The sequence below is a fragment of the Leptodactylus fuscus genome, chromosome 6, assembly GCF_031893055.1.
Source record: "Leptodactylus fuscus isolate aLepFus1 chromosome 6, aLepFus1.hap2, whole genome shotgun sequence".
Classification (NCBI taxonomy): Eukaryota; Metazoa; Chordata; class Amphibia; order Anura; family Leptodactylidae; genus Leptodactylus; species Leptodactylus fuscus.
In genome coordinates, this window is record NC_134270.1 from 35000500 (window position 1) to 35028383 (window position 27884).

The following is a 27884-nucleotide window of genomic DNA, read 5'->3' on the forward strand; positions in this document are numbered from 1 at the left end:
TTTTACAGCCCAAGGAAATATCTCAACTCTTAAACCACCCAATGTACAACTTGTAGACCACTTGATGAATGGGTACAACAAGGGGGTGAGACCTGTGCTAAACTGGAGAAAGGCCATAAATGTATACATAGATATCAATATATACGCCATCCTAGAAGTGGTAAGTTTAATTCATTGTTACTTTCGCCTGCTTTTATCTCCAAATGTTTGTACTGGGATCTCCCGGAATAATCATTTGTGGGGTCATGCATGTATTTGTAAGGGTCAGCTTGCCAAGTGTTACAATAACATAGAGAAATAGATCTGAAATTACAGGAAACCTTATTATCATTCCTTGCAGGAGGAAAGCCACAATAGCAAATCATGCAAACCCAATTTATAGCTCGGCGACTAATTTGTTTTTAATCAAATGTTATGAAACAAATGTAGAAAAAAAGAACATGATTATACCAATGCCGCAGCCAAGTGTTTGCATAGCAAAAGACACTTCATTTTACACCCATTAGATACCATGGGTGAGTGCACGGCGAGGAAATGAGTTTCCAGAGACGCTTAAAACATAGATCACTGACGGACTAGACGTCTTATGGATATAGGCGCTAACTAGGACATATTGTATAGATAGATAGATAGATAGATAGATAGGAGATAGATAGATAGATAGATAGATAGATAGATAGATAGATAGATTAGATAGATAGATAGATAGATAGATATGAGATAGATAGATAGATAGATAGATAGATAGATAGATAGATAGATAGATATGATAGATAGATTAGATATGATAGATAGATAGATAGATCGATAGATATGATAGATAGATAGATAGATAGATAGGAGATAGATAGATAGATAGATAGATAGATATGATAGATAGATTAGATAGATAGATATGATAGATAGATTAGATAGATATGATAGATAGATAGATAGATATGATAGGTAGATAGATAGATAGATAAATAGATAGATAGATAGATATGATAGATAGATTAGATAGATATGATAGATAGATATGATAGATAGATTATAGATATGATAGATAGATAGATAGATAGATAGGAGATAGATAGATAGATAGATAGATAGATAGATATGATAGATAGATTAGATAGATAGATATGATAGATAGATTAGATAGATATGATAGATAGATAGATAGATAGATAGATAGATAGATAGATAGATAGATAGATATGATAGGTAGATAGATAGATAGATAGATAGATATGATAGATAGATTAGATAGATATGATAGATAGATATGATAGATAGATTAGATAGATAGATAGATAGATAGATAGATAGATAGATAGATATGATAGATAGATATGATAGATAGATCGATCGATAGATATGATAGATAGATAGATATGATAGATAGATTAGATATGATAGATAGATATGATAGATTAGATAGATATGATAGATAGATAGATAGATAGATAGATATGATAGATAGATATGATAGATAGATTAGATAGATATGATAGATAGATATGATAGATAGATTAGATAGATAGATAGATAGATAGATATGATAGATAGATAGATAGATATGATAGATAGATAGATCGATAGATATGATAGATAGATATGATAGATAGATTAGATAGATATGATAGATAGATAGATATGATAGATAGATAGATAGATAGATATGATAGATAGATAGATTAGATAGATATGATAGATAGATAGATAGATAGATATGATAGATAGATCGATCGATATATATGATAGATAGATATGATAGATAGATAGATAGATAGATAGATATGATAGATAGATTAGATAGATATGATAGATAGATATGATAGATAGATTAGATAGATAGATAGATAGATAGATAGATAGATAGATAGATATGATAGATAGATATGATAGATAGATCGATCGATAGATATGATAGATAGATAGATATGATAGATAGATTAGATATGATAGATAGATATGATAGATTAGATAGATATGATAGATAGATAGATAGATAGATAGATAGATAGATATGATAGATAGATATAATAGATAGATTAGATAGATATGATAGATAGATATGATAGATAGATTAGATAGATAGATAGATAGATAGATAGATAGATATGATAGATAGATAGATAGATATGATAGATAGATAGATCGATAGATATGATAGATAGATAGATAGATAGATATGATAGATAGATTAGATAGATATGATAGATAGATAGATATGATAGATAGATAGATAGATAGATATGATAGATAGATAGATTAGATAGATATGATAGATAGATAGATAGATAGATAGATATGATAGATAGATCGATCGATATATATGATAGATAGATATGATAGATAGATTAGATAGATAGATAGATATGATAGATAGATCAGATAGATATGGTAGATAGACAGATAGATAGATAGACAGATTAGATAGATAGATAGATAGATAGATAGATAGGCGATAGATAGATAGATAGATAGATAGGAGATAGATAGATAGATAGATAGATAGATAGATAGATAGATAGATAGAGTGGCATAACTAGGAATGGCGGGGCCCCGTGGCGAACTTTTGACATGGGCCCCCCCCCCCCCCCATCCCAACTGACGCTGAAGACCTCGACCGACCGCCTCCTCCGCACTCTATTATGTCCCTTACTTGCCCCTGCACACAGTATTAACCCCAATAGTGTCGCCTGCACACACTATTAACCCCAATAGTGTCCCCTGCACACACTATTAACCCCAATAGTGTCCCCTGCACACAGTATTAACCCCAACAGTGTCCCCTGCACACAGTATTAACCCCAATAGTGTCCCCTGCACACAGTATTAACCCCAATAGTGTCCCTTGCACACAGTATTAACCCCAATAGTGTCCTTTGCACACAGTATTAACCCCAATAGTGTCCCTTGCACACAGTATTAACCCCAATAGTGTCCTTTGCACACAGTATTAACCCCAATAGTGTCCCTTGCACACAGTATTAACCCCAATAGTGGCCCCTGCACACAGTATTAACCCCAATAGTGGCCCCTGCACACAGTATTAACCCCAATAGTGGTCCCTGCACACAGTATTAACCCCAATAGTGTCCTTTGCACACAGTATTAACCCCAATAGTGTCCCTTGCACACAGTATTAACCCCAATAGTGTCCTTTGCACACAGTATTAACCCCAATAGTGTCCCTTGCACACAGTATTAACCCCAATAGTGGCCCCTGCACACAGTATTAACCCCAATAGTGGCCCCTGCACACAGTATTAACCCCAATAGTGGTCCCTGCACACAGTATTAACCCCAATAGTGTCCCTTGCACACAGTATTAACCCCAATAGTGGCCCCTGCACACAGTATTAACCCCAATAGTGTCCCTTGCACACAGTATTAACCCCAATAGTGGCCCCTGCACACAGTATTAACCCCAATAGTGTCCCTTGCACACAGTATTAACCCCAATAGTGTCCCTTGCACACAGTATTAACCCCAATAGTGGCCCCTGCACACAGTATTAACCCCAATAGTGTCCCTTGCACACAGTATTAATCCCAATAGTGGACCCTGCACACAGTATTAACCCCAATAGTGGCCCCTGCACACAGTATTAACCCCAATAGTGTCCCTTGCACACAGTATTAACCCCAATAGTGGCCCCTGTACACAGTATTAACCCCAATAGTGTACCTTGCATACAGTATTAACCCCAATAGTGTACCTTGCATACAGTATTAACCCCAATAGTGGCCCTTGCACACAGTATTAACCCCAATAGTGGCCCTTGCACACAGTGTTAACCCCAATAGTGGCCCTTGCACACAGTATTAACCCCAATAGTGGCCCTTGCACACAGTATTAACCCCAATAGTGTCCCTTGCACACAGTATTAACCCCAATAGTGGCCCCTGCACACACTATTAACCCCAATAGTGGCCCCTGCACACACTATTAACCCCAATAGTGGCCCCTGCACACACTATTAACCCCAATAGTGGCCCCTGCACACACTATTAACCCCAATAGTGGCCCCTGCACACAGTATTATGTCCCTCTGTGGACACCCATAAACAATTATTATACTCTGGGGTCTTTTCAGACCCCAGAGTATAATAATCGGAGACCCGGGGAATAAAAACATTAAAAAAAAACAAACCACTGTTGCTTCTTACCTGTTCCTCGGCTCCTGTGCTGTGCTGTCTTCCTGTGCTCGCGTCCTTCGTTAATGACGTCGGACATCACATGACCCGGGAAGCATGCCGGGTTCATGTGACGTCAGAGACGTCAGACAACAGTAGGACGGAGGCCTGGCAGGATCGCGGAGAGGTAAGTAACACTGTTTGTTATGTTCCCTTACCTCTCCCGATCCGCCGGTCATTATACTCGGGGGTCTGCAAAGACCCCCGAGTATAATGATAGCCTTTGTGGGGCCCGCGGTGTCACTTACCGATCCCGGCCCAGCCAGGATCGGCAAGTGAATAGGGCCCGTAACTGCCTATTGAAAAAAACCGCAGCGGTAGCGGCTGTCACCGGGCCCCCTAATGGCCCGGGCCCTGTGGCAGCTGCTACTGCTGCTACCACGGTAGTTACGCCACTGGATAGATAGATAGATAGATAGATAGATAGATAGATAGATAGATAGATAGATAGATAGATAGGAGATAGATAGATATATAGATAGGAGATAGATAGATAGATAGATAGATAGATAGATAGATAGAGATAGAAGATAGATAGATAGATAGATAGATAGATAGATAGATAGATAGATAGATAGATAGATAGAATTAGATGAATAGATGGATTAAAGATAGAAGTGTAGCCATCATTAAATGGAATGAGATAACTTGCTACAGTGTGGCAACTCACACAAAAGCCATTGAAAATACCATCCTTTACTGCATGTGTAAGGCTCTATTCACATATAGCACATCTGAGTAAAGTATGCAAAAACAACGATGCAAAAAAAGGACGCAGATGGATTGTCATCCGTTTAAATAGACAGCAATGTCAAAAGAAAAAAAAACAAAACATCCGTTTCTGTCCGTTTTTTTTTTTTTGGGGGGGGGGGATGGACACAGAAGTATGGTAAACTAGCTGGTACCCGCGACTTCGTCTGCGGTGATTGTAGAAGTGGGTAAACAGGCACGGGTAAGGTTTTCGTAGTGTGTATAAGGTATGGGATATGAAATGTAACTGTGTATCTTGTTTTTGCTTAATTCTGAGAATACGTGAGACTTTTGTGTTGAAGTTAATTTGTATTTCAGCTGCTATACGGTGTTCTGAGAAACTGTACATAGTGACTTTGGGACACAGGTATTACAAGTGAATATACTTGGATATATGACATTGTATGATTTGTTATTATATGAGGCACACAGGGGTTAATATGAGGGACATGATGGGGTTTATTCCTATTAATATAATGCACACAGGGGTTAATATGAGGGACATGATGGGGTTTATTCCTATTAATGTGAGGCACATGGAGTTACTAAGACTAAACTAATAACCCCAAATGCCTGACATTAATGAGAATAGTAATCCTATGTACCTGTGTGTTTTTCAGTTTCACTTTGCTAGCAGCTTCCTCTCCTCCTTGGGGAATCTTTGCAGGATGCAGACCACTATAGCAGGCACAGACCTGAGCGATTAAGCTCCACCCCCTGGGTTTCCTGCACCGCTCTCAAAGGGAAGTGTCCTTATGCCTCAGCTCTAGCAGAGCACTGAAGGGACCTCGGACTTCATTTAACTCTTGCAGGTCCTGTGCTGCTGGTGTGCCAGTGAAATATGGCAGGAGTGCCACTCTTGGCACATGTGCCAGGGGTTGCTGACATCTGCTGTAGAGGGTAATATGAATTTTGTGGCTTGTGTGAGTTTGAGTTTTGTGGGGGTCGTGGGAAAAACGTATGTGCGCTATTGTGATGAAAAGTAGCCTATTGCGCAATCGAGTGTAGTAACTATGTTTGTGGAAAATTTCAGCCAAATCGGTTGAGCGGGTTTTGCGTGATTGAGGAACAAACATCCAAACATCCAAACACACAAACCCACAAACATCCAAACTCACAAACGTTCACCTTTATAATATTAATAGGATTTACATTGATGTCTATGTAAACAGATCACTATCCGTTTGCATCTGTTTGCGTCCTTTTTTGGCATCCTTTAAATGGATGTAAAAAACAGATGTAAACAACTTGGTCTGAATAAAGCCTTATATTATATATCATGGTGATCCATCTATCAACTAGGCTAAGCTTACCATATTTGACCATTTTTGAAGGAATAACTGTATATATGGCATGCATCCGAAACATACTACAAAATACTGTGATAATGTATAGGCATGCATTTGGCGGCATCTAACATTGTCTTCAGTTATATCCTATTAATATTATAAAGGTGAAAGTTTGTGAGTTTGGATGTTTGTGGGTTTGTGTGTTTGCATGTTTGGATGTTTGTTCCTCAATCATGCAAAACCCGCTCCACCGATTTGGCTGAAATTTTCCACAAACATAGTTACTACACAGGATTGCGCAATAAGCTACTTTTCGTCACAATAGCGCACATACGTTTTTTCCAGGACCCCCACAAAACCCAAACTCACATCACCATCTCTGCAATCTCACACACTTTGGACCATAGCAAGCCACACAATTCATATTACCCTCTACAGCCTAGCCCCTAACCCCACACAATCACATTTACATATACTTTACCACTTTCACCCCCACCTTAACGATACTCCAGGAGGCTACCTCTTTAACCCTCCGGAGCAGCCATGTTTGCCGACCCCCACCGCTCTGACGATCCGCGACACCGCCCACCTAGCCACTCCACTGTGTTGCCAGGAGCATGCGCATCTTAGCTGACTACAGAACATGTTTCCAGCACGCCACCATTTTGCGCCTCCACCGTAGGCTGCAGCACCTGAACTATTCACTCCAGCCCGCCACACTCCCCGACGGCACTCTCACCTCACTGCTGTTTCGTCTTCATGATCCATCCACCTTCCCTAGGTCTCCACGCCAACGACACTGGTAAGTTCCGATAGCATGTTTGCATTGGGACTACTTCTGGCCTGTATACTCCAATTTACCCTTTCAATACACCACGAACACGTAACGGTCGATAATAATGTCACCAATCTACCTTACTGCCCACCTTAGAATTACAATAATACACAGGGTATAGGGAGTAAACTAATAGCCATATACACAGAAAAAAAATCCCTATTAAAATTTAACTTTTAATAAATTCCAATAAAACGAAAATCCCCTTCATTAAAATTAATAACTGGTAGTGCCAGAAGACCATTAGAGTTCAAGATATAAAGGGCTCCTTTAGGGGTGCATAGTATGTGGGACTCAACCCTCACTCTATTTCATGTAGTCACCACTGTCCATATACTAGGTGCACTGCCACTATGTTTCTATCAGGTAACCCTAATGATGTCTCCTGACGTTCCAGATTCTGTGTTTCTACATAGCAATATAGAAGATATATACACGAGTTAAAGGTTAGCGAGTTAGGTCCTCTGTCAATGGCTGTTACACCCCCGTCCCGTCAATCCCCAAGGACTAAGCTGCCAAACAATGGACCCTCACTTAGTATTTCCCACTAGAATAGTTTGTTAACCTCGACGCGTTTCCCTAGTTGTTCATCAGGAGGTATGTTATAGCGTTATCGCATAGTAGATGTGCGGTAAGAACCGCAGTTCACGGGACCATGAGGGTTGGCCCCGTTACTTAAAGGAGTCCCACATACTATGCACCCCTAAAGGATCCCTTCTTTATATTTTGAACTCTAATGGTCTTCTGGTACTACCAGTTATTAATTTTAATTAAGGGGATTTTCGTTTTATTGGAATTTATTAAAAGTTAAATTTTAATAGGGATTTTTTCTGTGTATATGCCCACCTTAGAATTACCCGGCATCCCTTCACATAAACTAGAAATGAAGATTGGCGTCACTGTTCTACTCATGCGTAATCTGGATGCACCCCGATTGTGCAATGGCACGAAGCTACGTGTCACACAACTAGGAATAAATATCATTGAAGCCACTATTCTTACAGGAGCAGCTACAGGTGACAGTGTGTTAACCCCACGCATTCCAATTCTACCAAATCATTTCCCATTTCAATTCAAAAGACTACAATTTCCCCTTTAGTTGGCTTTTACAATGACCATTAATAAATCCCAAGGACAAACGCTGGAAGTAGCAGGGATACATTTGGCCACATCAGGCTACTCACATGGACAACCTTATGTTGCTTGCTCAAGAGTATCCTGTGCCCAAAACTTACATGTACTGGTGGAAAATAACAAAGCATACAATGTCGTATATCGACTTCCTGGCGCCCTTAGTGGCTGCCTCGATACAGGGCTCCAAGCTGGGAGCAATCTCTATCTTTCCTTTCTCACTCTTTTCCTCTGTATCTTCAAGAATTGTGTAACTAAGCAATCTAGCACTATGAATTAGCAACTATAAATCGAATGGAAGACCCTGTGGAGTATTTTGTTTCTATTGTAAAGCATGGACAACGACAAGACCTGGTTCAGCTGGTTTCCACATGTGCCTGTCACCATCCCCCCAGCTAGGACAGCATGGCTCACCATGCGGCAGGGAGGAGAAACCTACATGGAAATGCGGACTTATTCCTTCAAGGAGATGATTTTTGGAGTCTATTGCTGGTGTGTGAAGATGCTACAGCTGACTGGTATTTCTTTCTATTACTGTGGACACGTGGGACTCTGTTACAACCTGGGAACCTACCATCACCCACCTACCCCAGGAGCTATGGAAGCTTGGCAAGAGAGCAGCACCATGTATACCTGGATGGCTTCAGACCTCTCTGGGCAGTAGAAAACAGTGGTAAGAAGAACGGAGGAGGGCTGTGATGAAGGACATTTGGGGCATTTTTTGTGGTTAATGGACAATAGCGCTGATACAAGATACCAAACTATCAGCTGTGAGCAGGAGATCTCACCACCTACCAAAGGAACTGCCACATGTTATCATGATAGCTGCCTATGTCCCCCACCTCTGCAAAAATGTTTTCTGCTTGTTATATCCACATGCTGTGACCCCTCCTCATGTCCTCCAACCACGGTCGGGCTGTATTATTATTAACAACACTCCACACAGAGAACTAAATGATCCTGCAGTGTGTCTGTGTTTCTTTCCTTTTTAGTTGCTATGATTCCTAGGATTTCTCTATCTGCCATGAGCTTGTATGTGTTTCTCTCTTGTTATATACTACTGTACCATCTATGAAACTGTATCACTGAAATTTCCCCATTGTGGGACTATTAAAGGATTATCTTATTATCTTATATTAACTTGAAATACCTCTGTCCCAAAGACACTATGTACAGTTTCTCAGAACACCGTATAGCAGCTGAAATACAAATTAACTTCAACACAAAAGTCTCACGTATTCTCTGAATTACAGCAAAAACAAGATACACAGTTACATTTCATATCCCATCCCTTATACACACTACGAAAACCTTACCCGCGCCTGTATATACCCACTGCTACAATCACCGCAGACGAAGTCGCGGGTACCAGCTAGTATATCTATATGTTTATATATACTCTCTCTCTTCCTCTCTCTCTCTATGTATATGTATATATATATATATATATATATATATATATATATATATATATATACATACACACTCTATAATGTATACATTTTTATGGCTTTACTGCTGCGTACTCCCAGCCTGAAGGGGTTAATTGTGTATGTGCAGTTTCGTCTTTGCATATAATGTAACACTTTTCATTTCTTTTTTGCAATTTATCTCCGTATATCTTCATCATGCTATCAGGATGAGAAAAATCAAGTATTCTCAACTTACATCTGGTATGAACAGGTAAAGTGTCACTGGTGTAGCAATAGGGTTCACAGTGGATGCAGCTGCAACCAGCCCAGAAGCCAAGGAGCCCCACAGGTCACCCTCAGTACACATGCAAGGGATAAACACCTTTGATCTCATATCTGATTTCTTTTTATGGCTGTTGCATCATAAGTTTATGACCCCTGCCCTCTGGTGAGCTGGAGTGAGAATATTTATGATACGCAGACTTCCACTTTCAGAAAGGAGAAAATTTACCCCTTTATTTATTAGGAAAAAACAGCAGTTGGTTATCGGAAATCCAGGATGTAATTAGGAAAAACAGTGCCTCTGTTCGCTGCCTTTTAGGACAGCCCTCTTAATATCAGGCATGACTTTTTCAATAAGCCTAATAATAAGATGCGAGGATTATTGCCAAACTAGTATTTCTATTCCAAAAGGAACATATTCCCAGCTGTGGACAGCGCTGTTTCAATCTATTGGATCTCATAAGCACAGTATAGGGATACTAGTTTGGCAGGGTGAGAGACTGTCGACCAGGGTCAGGGGATAATAACACTCCTTAAGGAGTGTGAACCTTTACAGGCGTATGGAGACTTACCAGTGGGGTTGAGCGATCGGGATTGGAAAAGATTGGATTCTGATCAGCGATCGAGTAAATTTCATATTCGCGATCAGAATTCCGACCCGATCTTTTCCAGTGGGATCGAAGATGGAGATCAACTCAACCCTCAAGTGACCTTGAGGATCGGGATCGGAAAAGATCGGATCCCGATCGGCAATCGAGCAAATTTCACGATCACAATCGGGATCGACTAGAAGATGATCGGAAATTGGATTTTGAAATCGATCCTGAAATCACAATATCGGCTCAGCCCTACTTACAAGCCATTTTCGCTCCACTGGGGGATTATAGGAAATATATGCAAATCTGTTTTCCAGGATGTAATTAGGAAAAACAGTGGTCTATCCTTGTACTTGATTGGTTTAGGGCTAACACCCAGCCTCTGGACCGATCAGCTGCATGGAGCAGCTTCCATTGCCCATCCTGCACACGATGCAGGAAGGAAGCTGAAATCTCCATCCACTGTATAGCTCAGAGCTTTCTGCTTGTACAGGTATTGTGTACAGGATGAAAGCTGGAAGTGACCCCGTACAGCTGATCAGTCTGGGGGCTGGATTCGACCACTACTGATCAGCTCTTTATGGCCATTTTTTAATATATACAAGACCCTTTCCAACCTAATGTGACTACAATGTGTCAACTTGTAGCAAGTGTATGGCCAAAGGGATACCACCTGCTGCACAACCAATTGGCACACATAAAATAAAACAAAGGCACAGATCAATGTTCGATATGGACCTAAACCAGTCTCCCACCTTAGGACACTTTCTGGAAGGATGTGGCTTTGACCACCCACTCCAGTGTTTTACATATTATAATAGGCACCGCCACACTGATACTGGATCACTTGGAAGTTATTATCTGTCTCCCACTATTTCTGAGTAATTCCATGTAGATACATTTTTTGGCTGATATAGTAATTAGACTATATGTGTCAAGTGTGTGGGCTTGGGCAAAGGTACACAAGGGGGCGTGATTCTGAGCTCTGGCACTGTCTGCCTCTGATTGGACAGTACCAGCTATGAACCATGCCCATTGCCTACTCCTCTCTGAGACCACCCACTTGACAGTAAATAACCTAATTAGCGTATCAGGCAACTAAGTAACTGTATTGCTCAGGAATGGTGGGGGCTAGAGAAAAAAATTCCAACAGTGCGAGAATCAGTGAAGAGAAGCCTATTGCATCATACAAAAAACTGGTGTAATTAGAGGTGGTGAAAGTTCCTCGAAACCACCTGAATTTAATTACCGCTATTTAGCGTAATCACTCTCAGATAAACCATAAGTGATATTAAAGTGTAGTGACCACTGAAGAAGAGAGACGAATTTTGAATAGCTAAAAACGTCTCTTGTGGGGAATGCTAATGACTTTCAAAGTTAAAAGACATTCTCTAAAAAAAAAAAAAAACAACCATAAAAAATACATTAATCTTGGCGATAACCCAAAAGAGACCATTATAAGAAATGAACAGAAGGCGGGATGGAAATGTGTAAAGAGCCTAAGATATAGACTACCATTATGATCGTCCATTGCGCTCATCTGTCATAAGATCAGAGCAACAGACATTATCAGTATATATGAGGGTTTATACAGTATATGAGGTTGAATGTAGACGGAACAGACGTGGGGGCTCCATCTGCATCAGTCACATCATGTCCGTTGCTCTGATCCTATGACGAATGAGAGCAACAAGCATTAGTAACGCTAGTGTGAAACTATTGTAAGGGATCAAGGATTGCATGGGATTGTATATGATTATGGAAACATATGGAATATGATAAATATGCTTTTAGTTTTTTATATATTGTTATAATACGTCTAAAGACACATTTATTGTTTTTTCCTCTCTTACACATAAAGTGCTGGACTGACGAGTTTCTTACTTGGGATCCAGAAAAATTTGATAATATCACAAAAATTTCAATCCCTACAGATTGGGTATGGGTACCCGATATAATGGTTATTGAATTGTAAGTATACCTAATAAGTTTTCATTATTACTACATATTTACGATGAATTCTCGATTAATATTATACCTATAACAATGAACACAGGGAATGAACAAAAAATAAAATATTCTTCCCTTTTATCCAAACTTTGATCCAAATAAATACATTCAAGTAATCTCTCTATGTCTTAGGAGCTCAGTCGTATCCCGGTCCTCAATGTCTTGTATCTGGCTGTAAGACCACTGGGCGGAGCAGCCTCCTAACCCCCTACCCCATGTCTGCAGTAACACAAGATAATTGTCTACCCCTTTCATAAGCCATGAAGCTCAGTTGATCTGCAGCCAAGTATGGAGCCAAGTAAATTTTGCTGTGAGGACTACTAGAGGGGACATTATAATCTGGGAACATGTGTAGAGGCACAAAAATAAATAACGAGAAAGTGGGTGGGGCTAAACTTGCAGCAGGACGTAAAGCAATTGGCACATTCTGTCATTCTTTCTGTCCTGGGCCACTGAGAGTCATTATATTGTATGGAGCCACTAAGGGGCATTATACTATGTGCAGGCAACTGAGTTTCATTATAATTTGTGCAGGTCGGGGGGGGGGGGGCTCACTTTAACTTGAATGGGACTGAACTGTATCTGGCCATAGGGCTTATGAGCATGAGGTCACATGATTAGAGATGAGTGAACAGTAAAATGTTCGAGGTTCGATATTCGTTTCGAGTAGCCCCTCAATATTCGACTACTCGAATCGAATATCGAACCCTATTATAGTCTATGGGGGGAAAATGCTCGTTTCAGGGGTAGGCAACGTTCGATCAAATTATACTTACCAAGTCCACGAGTGAGGGTCAGGCTGGATCCTCCGAGAAGTCTTCTCCGTGCAGCGTCCCCGCGGCACTACAAGTGGACATGCGCAGTCGGCTCTGCCCAGGCCCGATGCCTGGCAGAGTGAATTCAGAGCCGGAAGATGCCGCGGGGAAGCTGCACGGAGAAGACTTCTAAAGGTAGGAGAAGAACCAGCGTTGATTGGCCGACTGTATAGCATTCGGCCAATCAATGCTGGTTCTGCATCGAACTTTTCCATTCGAATAGCGAGTGGTACTCGATCGAGTACGAGTATTTCGAATACCGTAGTATTTGATCAAATACCTACTCGATCGAATACTACTCGCTCATCTCTACACATGATCTGTGAAGCAGAAGTGCCAATGCTGCTTCAATCAGCTGATCCCTGGGGATCCTGGGTGTTGAACCCCCTTGGATCTTCAATTGACTACTAATCCTTTGGAAAATCCTTTTATTTTATCTAAATTTAGCAGATGTCCACTAGGTGTATTCACATTCCTGGGTATAAATAGATTATTAAATAGATCTGTAAGTACAGTTCTTTAGATTGTAATATCTAAGAATAATTACCGTATACACTCGAGTATAAGCCGACCCGAATATAAGCTGAGGCCCCTAATTTTACCACAAAAAACTGGGAAAACTTATTGACTCGAGTATAAATTTCAAAAATTAAAATGGTTTTTGGGTGCAGTAATTGCTGGGTGCTAGGGAAGGAGAGGGGGTGTTTTGGTCTGTCTGCCCCTTCCCTCCCTTCCCTGAGCTTGAGGACTGATTTTTTATTTTTTTTTTTGCTTGACTCGAGTATAAGCCGAAGGGGGCTTTTTCAGCACAAAAACTGTGCTTAAAAAATCGGCTTATACTCGAGTATACCCTATAATCTAGAGTTTTGGGCTACAATCTCTAATACTTAACTTATTCATGCCTAGTGACCATAAGAAGTACAAACAAACCTAAACTGATAAATCTTAATTTACAACCTTATAATGGAACATACAGTATTAGTTATTGGTTATATGACAGATTCAAGTCAATCGGCTTTGACAGTGAAAACAGCAACTAACTTTTTTTTTATTTTCTAGAGTCAGTGCTGGAAAAGCTCAAGAAGACTCTTATGTCTATGTTGATTCTAAGGGCATGATTGATAATAATAAGCCCTTCCAAATAAAATCTACCTGCAACTTCAACATCTATTATTTTCCATTTGATCAACACAACTGCTCTCTAACATTCACTAGCTGGATTCACACAAGTATGTTTTTCCTATTTCTACAAAAAGTTGACTGTTGAATAAAGGATCAGAGGTCTAGGATGGTATGGTTTATCCTTGTGGAGACTGCCACTTAGTATAAGGAGTCTTAGAGTTAGTTCACATGGGGAGCGTAAGGTCGGATTTTGGCACTGAGAGTGACGCGGGGAGCCACGTCACTCTTGGGTCAAAACCCACCTACAGTCGCTGCTTCCCCCTCCGGAGCAGGCTCAAATGAATGGGCTGACTCTGGAGGTTGCTACCGCCGTAACAAGCAGAATGCACCTGAAGAAAGGACAGCCCGCTTCTTTTTTCTAGGCCGGCTTCTAACTTCTAGGCCTTGGGCCTAGGGCAAAGCCGACTGCGCATGCTCGCGGCCACAAGAAAAATGGCCGCTTACATAGTATTGTAAACGGCCATTTTATTGTGGTGGGGGGGGCATGTGCAGTCGGCTTGCCCTAGGCCCGAGGCCTAGAAGTTAGAAGAAGACGCAGTGAAGACCTCGTTCCAGAAGAAGATGGAGGCAGTGCTGGAGAGTTCTCTGGCAGCATTGGGGATGCCCCCAGTGCTGCGAAAGAACTCATTTGCATATTGAGAAAAAACGGGATTTTAGGCGAACGGCGGCTCGGAGAAGACAAAGAAAGGTAGGAGACAAATAGCCTTTCTTAAGGCTATTCTGACGTGTTAGGGAGAAAAAAAAGTGATCGAATAATAGGATCCCTTTAAACAACCTCATTCAGAATTCAGATGAATGGAAGAGATTTTCAGCTCCTGAAATTTTTACAAAAAACTCTGATGTGTGTGAAAGCACCCTTATAGGCCAGGGAAAGCTCCCTAAGGAAAACATTATGCAAATTAGCTGTCATCCAGGAGGAGGGAAAACTGCCTCTTCAGCGCCACCTATTGGAGGTATCTACATCAAGTCAAACCTTGTAACATGCATCTGCAGAGCAGGTTAATGGTTGGCTAGCTGTCTGCAGATGACATAGATGATATAGAAGATTCTGGTTGGGGTCTTATCTCAGGTCATGTTATAAAACGATTCAAAGGGTCAGCCCTTGACTTTCTCCAATTGGTGGTCCTAAAGAGTTTTCTTCCACCCATAAAACAGCTTTTTAAAAATGTGGGGTGGAAATACAATGAAGTTGACATAATATAAATATTCCCCAAGTTTTAGCTTTGAACAGAATATTAACCCTTTCAACTTTTATATTCTCAGAGGATGATATTAGTGTATTTTTTCGAGAACGTGGAAGTAAAGCCAACAGTTTTACCAATGTATTTGTAAGTGACGGCCAGTGGAGTATTGTGAAGGTGGTCCCCAAGTCCAGACTACTCCGCTACGAAGATCTAAGCTTTTCAGAGGTTGTGTTTTATGTAAGTGAATGTTTTTCTTTGTTAAATAATAGCAAGATTTTTTGTTTTGTTGTCATAACTATCTGCATTAACAACGACTATAGGAAGCTTTAGTCTTTTTTTTTATGGGTAAAAACCTAAAAACATAATCACTTTACCCCATTACTTTGTGCCTGCATTCTGGGAGCCATAACTTTTTATTTTTCCCATCTGCATAGTCATATGAGGGCATTTTGAGTTTTATCATTACAACATTATAAATGACTTATAAGGTCTGTTCTGCAAATCAGTGTGTGGTTATGGAGGCAATAGAGGCAGAGCGTATATATACTGTATATACACTGCTAAAAAAAATAAAGGGAACACTCAACACATCCTAGATCTGAAGGAATGAAATCTTCTCATTGAATACTTTGTTCTGTACAAAAGTCGAATGTGATGACAAGAAAATCACACAAAAATCATCAATGGAAATCAAATTTATTAACCAATGGAGGCCTGGATTTGGCGTCCCCCCAAAAATTAATGTGGAAAAACACTCTACAGGCTGATCCAACTTTGATGTAATATCCTTAAAACATGTCAGAATGAGGCTCAGTAGTGTGTGTGGCCTCCACGTGCCTGTATGACCTCCCTACAATGCCTGGGCAGCTCCTGATGAGGTTGCGGATGTTCTCCTGACGGATCTCCTCCCAGACCTGGACTAAAGCATTTGCCAACTCCTGGACAGTCTGTGGTGCAACATGACGTTGGTGGATGGAGCGAGACATGATGTCCCAGATGTGCTCAATCGGATTCAGGTCTGGGGAATGGGCGGGCCAGTCCATAGCTTCAATGCCTTCATCTTGCAGGAACCGCTGACGCACTCCAGCCACATGAGGTTTGGCAATGTCCTGCATTAGGAGGAACCTAGGGCCAACCGCACCAGAATATGGTCTCACAAGGGGTCTGAGGATCTCATCTCGGTACCTAATGGCATTCAGGCTACCTCTGGAGAGCACAGGGAGGGTTGTGCGGCCCTCCAAAGAAATGCCACCCCACACCATTACTGACCCACTGCCAAACTGGTCATGCTGAAGGATGTTGCAGGCAGCAGATCGCTCTCCACAGTGTCTCCAGACTCTGTCACATCTGTCACATGTGTTCAGTGTGAACCTGCTTTCATCTATGAAGAGCACAGGGCGCCAGTGCTGAAGTTGCCAATCCTGGTGTTCTGTGGCAAATACCAAGCGTCTTGCACGGTGTTGGGCTGTGAGCACAACCCCCATCTGTGGACATCGGGCCCTCATACCATCTTCATGGAGTCGGTTTCTAACCGTTTGTGCAGACACATGCACATTTGTGGCCTGCTGGAGGTCACTATCCTATAAAGCAGGAATACTCAATAGGCAGATCGCAGTCCGAACCCAGACCGCCAGCTTCCCCGGTCCCTGGCCTGATGGGTCTTTCTTCCTTTCTTCATGACAGTGTCCTCTTAAGCCATGATATATTCCAATAGCATCAGCATGGATCTGCAATGGTCCCTACAGCCTACGAGGAGCAGTGTTCTGATTTTGTCTGGGCTCTCAAGAGCATTACACTGTGTTGGAGGCAATAAAGGAGAATTATATTTTGTATGTGCGGTGTGTTCACCTGTTTGATGTTTACCATGTGATTTCATTGGTGTATATCATTTTGGGTGTTATAATGGGTTGGTGTCTTCAGCCTTATTCACACTATGACTAAGCTTCGCTTGAAATGTGTAAGTGCATAATATCCCAATTGTGCTCCCCATTCATTATAATGCTCCTTAATGTTCCTCACACATTATAAACTTCCTCAGTGCCCCCCCCCCATGGTACAATGCCACATTAGTGCCCCCACACAGGATAATGCCACATTAGTGCCCCCACACAAGATAATGCCACATTAGTGCCCCCACACAAGATAATGCCACATTAGTGCCCCCACACAGTATAATACTATGTTAGTGCCCTCACACAGTATAATGTTAAGTCAGTATCATGTTATTGCCTTGCACACAGTATAATGACATGTTATTGCCTCGCACACAGTATAATGCCATGTTATTGCCTTGCACACAGAATAATGCCATGTTATTGCCTTGCACACAGAGTAATGCCATGTTATTGCCTCGCACACAGTATAATGCCATGTTATTGCCTCGCACGCAGTATAATGCCATGTTATTGCCTCGCACACAGTATAATGCCATGTTATTGCCTCGCACGCAGTATAATGCCATGTTATTGCCTCGCACGCAGTATAATGCCATGTTATTGCCTCGCACGCAGTATAATGCCATGTTATTGCCTCGCACGCAGTATAATGCCATGTTATTGCCTCGCACGCAGTATAATGCCATGTTATTGCCTCGCACGCAGTATAATGCCATGTTATTGCCTCGCACGCAGTATAATGCCATGTTATTGCCTCGCACGCAGTATAATGCCATGTTATTGCCTCGCACGCAGTATAATTCCATGTTATTGCCTCGCACGCAGTATAATGCCATGTTATTGCCTCGCACGCAGTATAATGCCATGTTATTGCCTCGCACGCAGTATAATGCCATGTTATTGCCTCGCACGCAGTATAATGCCATGTTATTGCCTCGCACACAGTATAATGCCATGTTATTGCCTCGCACACAGTATAATACCATGTTATTGCCTCGCACGCAGTATAATGCCATGTTATTGCCTCGCACGCAGTATAATGCCATGTTATTGCCTCGCACGCAGTATAATGCCATGTTATTGCCTCGCACGCAGTATAATGCCATGTTATTGCCTCGCACGCAGTATAATTCCATGTTATTGCCTCGCACGCAGTATAATGCCATGTTATTGCCTTGCACGCAGTATAATGCCATGTTATTGCCTCGCATGCAGTATAATGCCATGTTATTGCCTCGCACGCAGTATAATGCCATGTTATTGCCTCGCACGCAGTATAATGCCATGTTATTGCCTCGCACGCAGTATAATGCCATGTTATTGCCTCGCACGCAGTATAATGCCATGTTATTGCCTCGCACGCAGTATAATGCCATGTTATTGCCTCGCACGCAGTATAATGCCATGTTATTGCCTCGCACACAGTATAATGCCATGTTATTGCCTCGCACACAGTATAATACCATGTTATTGCCTCGCACGCAGTATAATGCCATGTTATTGCCTCGCACGCAGTATAATGCCATGTTATTGCCTCGCACGCAGTATAATGCCATGTTATTGCCTCGCACGCAGTATAATGCCATGTTATTGCCTCGCACGCAGTATAATGCCATGTTATTGCCTCGCACGCAGTATAATGCCATGTTATTGCCTCGCACGCAGTATAATGCCATGTTATTGCCTCGCACGCAGTATAATGCCATGTTATTGCCTCGCACGCAGTATAATGCCATGTTATTGCCTCGCACGCAGTATAATGCCATGTTATTGCCTCGCACACAGTATAATGCCATGTTATTGCCTCGCACACAGTATAATACCATGTTATTGCCTCGCACGCAGTATAATGCCATGTTATTGCCTCGCACGCAGTATAATGCCATGTTATTGCCTCGCACGCAGTATAATGCCATGTTATTGCCTCGCACGCAGTATAATGCCATGTTATTGCCTCGCACGCAGTATAATGCCATGTTATTGCCTCGCACGCAGTATAATGCCATGTTATTGCCTCGCACGCAGTATAATGCCATGTTATTGCCTCGCACGCAGTATAATGCCATGTTATTGCCTCGCACACAGTATAATGCCATGTTATTGCCTCGCACACAGTATAATGCCATGTTATTGCCTTGCACACAGTATAATGCCACATTAGTGCCCCCCATACAGTATAATGCCATGCAATCTTAGTGCCCTTTCACTAGTTAGTGACATCAACTCCTTTACTTTATTTGACCATCAGGAAAGGTTAAATATGTCAAATATTTTTTTCCTAATTTTCTTGTCTTATCTAAGGTGTGTATCTATTATAGTCAGATGCATCTTATCATCTCCCCATTACTGTACATACCGGACATGCTCAGCTACTGTTAAGCTCAGATTTTCACCTAATGGTGGACCTTTACTAAAAATGGTTGAGCACCCCTGATATAAAGAGTCCCTCCCTCATCTACTCCGACAGACTGAGGATTTACCCATTTACAGATCTTTATCTACGTCAACATTCCCCACAAATTTTACTCAGCGCCTATCAGAATGTTTATGTTACAATTTGTCCCACAAAAACAAGTCTTAATATGGCTATGTGTACCGAAAAATAAAAGTTATGGCTTCTGGGAGGCGGGGAGGGAAATATGGAAACGCAAAATCAAAAATTGGTCTAGTGCTAAAGAGGTCAAAAACGCCAACTAAGTTTTAGTTGTCTTTCCTTTAGTAGAATGAAATTTATTTTGAGCAGTCTAGTACAAATATGTGATTTTTGGAATTTTCCTTTGTTCATTTTCAGATTGTAATAAAGAGAAAACCTTTGTTTTACATTGTGAATCTGATCTTGCCGAGTATGTTGCTAATGATCATGAATATTGTTGGATTTTACATACCTCCGGAAAGTGGAGAGAGAACATCTTTCAAGGTCACCCTTCTCCTAGGATATTCCGTCTTCCTCCTAGTTGTGTCCGAGAACTGTCCTCCCTTTGGAACCCCCCTAATAGGTGAAGCTGATTTTTATAATTTACTGAACCTAAATGTACAGGGTGGGCCATAAGTATGGATACACCCAGATAAAATGGAAGTGGTTGCTGATAACACCTTACTGTTTGTGGCATGTTAGTACATGGGAGGGGGGAAACATTTGAGGCCGGGTGACCCCCATGCCGACCATTTTGGATTCAACTTTACTTTTTCAACGGGAAGGGGGTCATGTGACACATCAAACACATGGAGAATTGCACAAGACATACAATGGTGTGCTCGTTTTTAATTTAGCTTTATTCATTATCAAATTATTGACATGTTTGTGACATGGAGCAATGACAGTCACCCACTAAAATATGTGCTCATGGTGCCCCACATCCTGGATCTTCATGGAGTACTTGGGTGTATCCATATCTGGTTGTATCCATACTTCTGGCCCACCCTGTACTCTTGCATCAATAAACTAAAGAAAGGTGAGGTAAGAAGAGATGAGCAAACCAGTTTGTAACAAAAATTCTCCAAAAATTTTTAGTTATGGGGAAGTCGAAATTTTGAGGGTTTGCCACTCATAAGTCACTTATATTCTGGTTAAAAAGAGTTGAACTGTACTCCAATATGTAATGCTTAAGTCTTTATTAGAGATGAGCAAGTAGTGAAATATTCGACTATTCGAAATTGGATTCGAGTAGACCTCAATATTCGACTATTTGATCGAATATCCAATCCCATTATAGTCTATGGGAAAAAAATGCTCGTTTCAGGGAAAACAAAATTTGACCAATTGGAGTCAACAAGTCCACAATGACACTTCAGGAAATGATGCCAACACTTCTGGAATGCAACTGGGACAGCAGGGGAACCATGTCTGGGGCATCTAACATGTCCAAGTCCCAGTATTACGCCACTATCACAGCCTATCAACTAGACACTCCAAACTCAATATAACCTCTATGGAAATTGGAAAAATACTTGGAAACCTTCTTTCCTCTACATTAGTAAGGACAGAAAGACAAATTTTAAGCTAAAGAAACATTAGCATGCACCCCTTTAAATCACATTGCCCATGGCAACCACAGATGGCAAAGGCAAGGGGGGGAAATCAAACAGCACCCACCCTTAACTGTCATTGTGTATGTGATGTGGTGAGACCTCCAAAAATTACTTTTGTGGCCATTGAGGTGAGCCCTTCCAAATTAAGTTAGAGGCCCTTAAGCTGAGCCATGCAAAAATTACTTTTCAGGCCCTTGGGGTGAGCCCTCCCAAACTATAGCGCCTAAATACCTCTGTGTGTTAGAAGTACTGTATATACTGAGCTTAAAACAGGTATATAACAGGAGATGGGCAAGGTATATAGAGTCCAAAATCCTCTGTATGTTAGATGTATACAAGCGTACTGTACAGCAAGTATACACCTAGTTTATAACAGGTGTAGGACAGGAGACGGGAAGATGGGAGGGGAATCAAATTTTTACTGTGTTTGCCCCGTAGTATTCGACTGAGTATGAGAGTACCTACTCGATCGAGTACTACTCGCTCATCTCTAGTCTTTATTAAAGCAATATTGTGTATTATATGTGTATATGTGTGTATGTGTATTATATATATGTACTAGCTTTTACCCGCGACTTCGTCCGCGGAACCTTGACTGTCTGCGTGACGCACCTGGCTGGGAGCGCAGGCTTGTTCCTTTTTGTTGTGTCCGCAGGGGGGCCTTCCTACCTCCGAGGGTCCATGGACCCTCTGTGCGAACCTTGCGGCCCTCTTAAACTGTTTACCTCCTCTCCTTACTGGCGCCCGCCACCCCCCTTTCTCCCTACCCGCTTCCCCTTGTGGTCACTCCTTCCAGCTACCCCGTGCCCCTTTGCGACCCAGGAACGTGGCGACTTCCCCCCCTAACAGCATGCCCCCTTCTTCCGTGTTACCTACTCCGGGCCCTGTTACCTACCCCGTGCGGCCCGCTGGAACTGTTTACCTCCTCTCCTTCCTGGCAGCCGCCACCCCCCGTTCTCCCTACCCGCTTCACCTTGTGGTCACTCCTTCCACCTACCCCGTGGCCCTTTGGCACCCCAGGAAGGTGCCCCCTTCCACCCCTAGTACCTGTGATGTGGTCCGCGGCAGGGTTCCTGGTTTGTGCGACACAGCGTCAGCGCAGGCCTAGCTGTGTCTGTTACAATTTGCATTATTGTAAATGGGACATCTTGTAGTGTCCTTTACTGTTAGTGTCTGTCCTTAATTGTCTGTTTACAAAGATTTGTGATTTTTCAAGGTGTCCTTGGCGTGGAGGGCCTGAGGAGGGTTGTTAAGGCAGTGTCCTTGCCGTGGAGGGCTTGTGGAGGTGGGTGAAGGCTCCCAGCAGCGTCGGGGAGTGTGTCGGCCTGCAGAGGCAGTGAAGTGTTAGAACGATACTGCGGAGCTGTGAGGAGAGAAGTGCGTAGCCGCTGGCGGAATGGCGACTTACCAGTCTCCTTGCCCTGGAGGGCCTGTGGAAGGGCGGGTAGGCAGTGTCCTGGGGCCGAAGGGGTGGTGGAGACCAGGGAAGGCCATGTGTTAGCCGTGGAGGGCTGGGGAGGTGCGGGAAGGCTCCCACCAGCGTTGAGGAGTGTGTCGGCCTGCAGAGGATTTTGTGCGTACAGTGTCCACAAAATGGTGGCGTGCAGAAAGACGTTGTATAGAGGGGGAAGATGTGCATGCGCGTAGCAAGAGCAAGTAGTGGGCGGAGTCGGGGAGCGTAAGATGGCTGATCCAGAGCGTTGAAGAGGTTTCCCCCTGGACGGAGATGAAGGTGAGGGTGTAAGTGGGCAAGTGTATTGACATGTTGTAGTGTGGGGTTAGGGGCTAGGCTTGAGAGGCCAATAGGGAGTGTGTGGCTTGTGTGAGTGGTCAAAAATGTGTGGGATTGTAGAGCTCATGCTGTGAGTTAGGGGTTTGGGGGTGTCCTGGGCAAAATGTATATGCGTGAGTGGAACGAAAAGTAGCCTATCGTTCAATCCTGCCTAGGAACTATGTTTTGTGAAAATTTCACGCAAATCGGTGAAGGCATCTTTGCGTGATTGAGGAACAAACATCCAAACATGCAAACATCCAAACACACAAACATCCAAACACACATACTTTCACCTTTATAATATTATTAAGATATAATTAATGCAGATGTAGTCAATGTGTCTTTAAACCCTTCATCAGGCATACAATTATCAATAGTTAGGAATAAAAGGGTCTTCTTAGATAATCCAGTAGATGTGTCATGTAGAGGTATTCTTGGATGGACCCCTGTTAGGCAGGTATTCCCTTTGTGGCAGTATGTGAGCCACATACCTTTTTAGATGTCAGCGTATAATACTCACTTATCCTGGACTCCATTTTGATGTCAGGTGAGACCCCCCTATCTTCTTCAGGCCTATTCCAGTGTTCTGAATGACTTCAGTAGCTCTGGCTGGGGGATTGCTGAAGTCTGTGATTGGGCTACTGCATTCACATGGGGCTGAGGACATCATAATGTTACAGGCCACAGTGGCCCCCCACAGCCACTGACGATTTTCAAGATGGTGAAGGATGTCCCATCGTATCTTTCCATTGTTTAAGAGATACAGAAACTATAGTCATAATTTCACTTAAATTAAACTTTGTACTGAGCTTGAATTTGGTTTGCTCATCTCCATACATAAATAGCTATTATGATAACAAATTAATATATAGCGTATCTGAAATTATCTGATTTTTGTAATTATTCATCAGGGTATTTTTTTTCTGGTGCGTGACACTGTGGGATTCCACATAATTCTGATTACACAGATTATATTTTACATCGCCATTAGTCATTATTTTCTGTTTGTTCATTTCCTATAGGTTCATACTTTGTTATGTGCATGGTAATACTTGTGTTCAGTGTGATGGAGAGCATTTTCATAACCCGAATAGTTCATGAACAGAATTTTCACCGAGCAGTTCCTAAGTGGCTACAAACACTCGCCTTTGAGAAGATGAGTACGTGGCTCTGCTTAAAGGATAAGGATCACTTTATCACATCATCCAAGGATGGATCATATACATCAGAACAAAAAGATAGCAGCAGCACTGGTACGTAATAGACTGACGGTAAAATCAACATGGCATGTATATTACAGAACTAGAGGATACTATGGTTTCCTAGTGCTCACCGGACCATCTTTGTCACAATTAACTTGCACCAAAGATCTAGTTTGAGCTAAAATTTTGATGTCTAGACTTGCTAGTAGAGATGAGTGAGTAGTACTTGATTGAGTAGGTATTCGATCGAATTCTACGGTATTCGAAATACTCGTACTCAATCGAGTACTACTAGCTGTTCGAAGTTAAGATTCGATGCAGAACCAGCGTTGATTGGCAGAATGCTATACATTGCCAATCAACGCTGGTTCTTCTCTTACCTTTCGAAGTCTTCTCCCTGCGCAGCTTCCCCGCGGCGTCTTCCGGCTCTGAATTCACTCTGCCCAGGCCCGATGCCTAGCAGAGTGAATTCAAGGCCGGAAGAGGACGCGGGGACGCTGCGCAGGGAGAAGAATCCAGCCCGACCCTCACTCATGGACTTGGTAAGTAGAATTTGATCGAATGTTGTCTACCCCTGAAATGAGCATTTCCCCCCATAGACTATAATGGGGTTCGAAACCCGTTCGAACAGTCGAACAGTGTGCGGCTGTTCGAATCGGATTTCGAACCCCGAACATTTTAGTGTTCGCTCATCTCTACTTGCTAGTAAAGATGGCCACACTGCCTCACCATGAACCAGGGTAGATCCAAATATCCACAAAAAAAACTAAATCAAATAATTTTGGACTCGTCTTGGATCAACTAAATTGGCCATGGTGTAATGCATTGTGGTAAATTATTATACACTGGGGTCTTTTCAGAACTTGTTCAACTCAATATGAATCAGGGACCAGAGTCACCCAAACCCAAAATTAAGACAATCTTGGGAGTTTCGCCCATCGCTACTTGCTAGATATGTAGATTCTCAGAAAAAAGGGAACATGGCATAAAGGCACCAAATTTTTCCAAAATACATCAAGGTTATGGCTCAAAGTAAGTCAACACTATTTAACTATTACTAAATCTGGGACTCCATGTCTCATTGTTGTTAACACATGAAGTGTCAGGTTATATTAGTACTTCAGTGCTTCATGAGAGAAGAACACAAGTCATCTACTATGTCGTTCTTTACATATTAACTCTTGACCTATTTAAGACAAGGTGGTAGTTATGAGAAATTGAGTTTTTTATACCATTTGGAAAAGAAAAAAGGAGGCATATAGATATAGAGATTCTCTGTTTGGAAATTCCAGTAGTTGAATCTATCAGTGACTCTCGGCCTTCCCTATATACCTCTGCATACAGAGATAGCAGCCCACCACACCATGGATAATACCACCCACTCCTAAGCCTAGAATGATCAGAATTGTAAATTAGCATAAGTTCTACTGACTCTTTTCCCACAATACTATACAATCCATCAACAAGACAAGTGATTCCCCCCTAGTATATGGTGGGATAATTTTGGTTTTCTATTGGAAAACCTCCATTAGGGCTCGTTCACACGGTGTAACGTGCTGCGTGATGTGGCACGTGTACGCCGCGTGACCCTTTGCGTGCCGTACACGCTCCCATTCATTTCAATGGGAGGGGGGATCGTATGCGCCGCGCTAGTTTGCGGCCGTGCATTTATTACAGCGTGTGAACGAGCCCTTACCATGTTAAAAAAGTCTACCACCACCATATCTCTTCTGTCCACTTGGCAGCTCCTTCTTTATAACAGCTCGGACTGTGTAGTCGAGAAGACAAGTTTCCTAAGATATTTCCCTCCTTAGAATAGTATATGGTGGGCTAACTTTAGTTTTCTACAGTTTTATGTTAAAAAGAGTCTACAACTACTAAAATCTCTTTTAAACCATGTAGATGTAGGCCTGCTAGTTACATCACTACTTTTTGGGGTCTTGTTCCGAGAAAGTCATCTTTTAACCTGTATGCAACTGAGTTCTTTGTCGCTCCAGGTATGACTAGAAACGCCATTTTCTCACTTGTAGTTAACGCACATTGGGACCTTTCAATTTTAATGCCAGTGGATGGAGCTAGGTGACAACCACTGACAAATACGGGTGCTTTGGCAAGCCATGGGTGTACCAAACAGTTCATTTATGTACAGATCCAAAGCTGATTTTCTCAACACCAAGGTTGCACTTTCACACAAGAAAGATATATTCACTATGCAATAGTAGAAGTAGTCAAAATCCATCAAAGGTCCGCTTAGGAATTATTAATCACTATATTATATTCATAATAAGTAGAGATGAGCGAGTAGTGTTCGATCGAGTAGGTGTTCGATCGAATACTACGGTACTCGAAATACTCGTACTGGATCGAACACTACTAGCTGTTCGAAGTTTAAGGTACGATGCAGAACCAGCGTTGATTGGCAGAATGCTATACATTCTGCCATTCAACACTGGTTCTTCTCCTACCTTTAGAAGTCTTCTCCGTGCAGTGTCCCCGCGGCGTCTTCCGGCTGGAATTCACTCTGCCTAGGCATCCGGCCTAGGCAGAGCCGACTGCGCATGCGCGGGCATGCCCTCGCATGCACAGTCGGCTCTGCTCAGGCGTTGGGCCGGGCAGAGCCGACCGCGCATGCGCAGTCGGCTCTGCCTAGGCCCTGATGCCTAGGCAGAGTGAATTCCAGCCAGAAGAAGATGCGGGGACACTGCGCCGGGAGAAGACTTCAAGGAGAATACAGCCCGACCGTCACTCATGGACTTGGTAAGTATAATGTTATCGAATTTTGCATACCCCTGAAACAAGCATTTCCCCCCATAGACTATAATAGGGTTCTAAATCCGTTCGAACAGTCGCACAGTGTGTGGCTGTTCGAATTGTATTTCGAACCTTGGACATTTTAGTGTTTGCTCATCTCTAATAATAACCTTTTGGTTATTTTCTACATGCAGAGATGCTGACAAACTACAATGATGAAAATATAAAGAATTATGACAGGCAATTGTCCGCCACACAGGACTCCGAAGTCCTTTTCAGAATTCTAAAAGAAGTCGTGTCAATCCGAGAGGAACTGAAGAAGAATGGTGATCAGTTTACTTCCAATGACTGGCTTCATGTCGGCTATATCATTGACACATTCCTCTTTCGAATGTATATTTTAATTTTACTTATCTATGCAATTTCCATGGCAGCTATTTGGACAAAGTTTGGGCAGCTTTAACACATTGGTGGGTCCGATGCAAAGGTTTCCTGAATGTCCCTACCCCATTCATACATTGAGACGTCTTCTGATGTCTTTACCGTAACTTGTACATTTA

The 27884-nt window shown here is 42.2% G+C and overlaps 2 protein-coding genes across 2 annotated transcripts in view; both read left to right on the forward strand.

Annotated features, from left to right (window-relative positions):
- The first annotated feature begins 64 nt into the window (after positions 1-64).
- On the forward strand, positions 65-27787 carry LOC142209095 (5-hydroxytryptamine receptor 3A-like). Its single transcript, XM_075278034.1, has 8 exons — positions 65-160; positions 9831-9875; positions 12344-12453; positions 14367-14536; positions 15753-15910; positions 20360-20564; positions 24394-24624; positions 27519-27787. Exons 1-8 carry the CDS (start codon positions 65-67, stop codon positions 27785-27787), a joined length of 1284 nt encoding a protein of 427 aa, XP_075134135.1.
- LOC142209096 (5-hydroxytryptamine receptor 3A-like) overlaps positions 23434-27884 on the forward strand; it is a 32724-nt gene continuing 28273 nt past the window's right edge. Inside the window, exons 1-3 of the mRNA XM_075278035.1 lie at positions 23434-23459; positions 24434-24624; positions 27519-27650. Of these exons, the coding sequence (XP_075134136.1) occupies positions 23434-23459; positions 24434-24624; positions 27519-27650 (349 nt within the window). The remainder of the gene's footprint in view (positions 23460-24433; positions 24625-27518; positions 27651-27884) is intronic.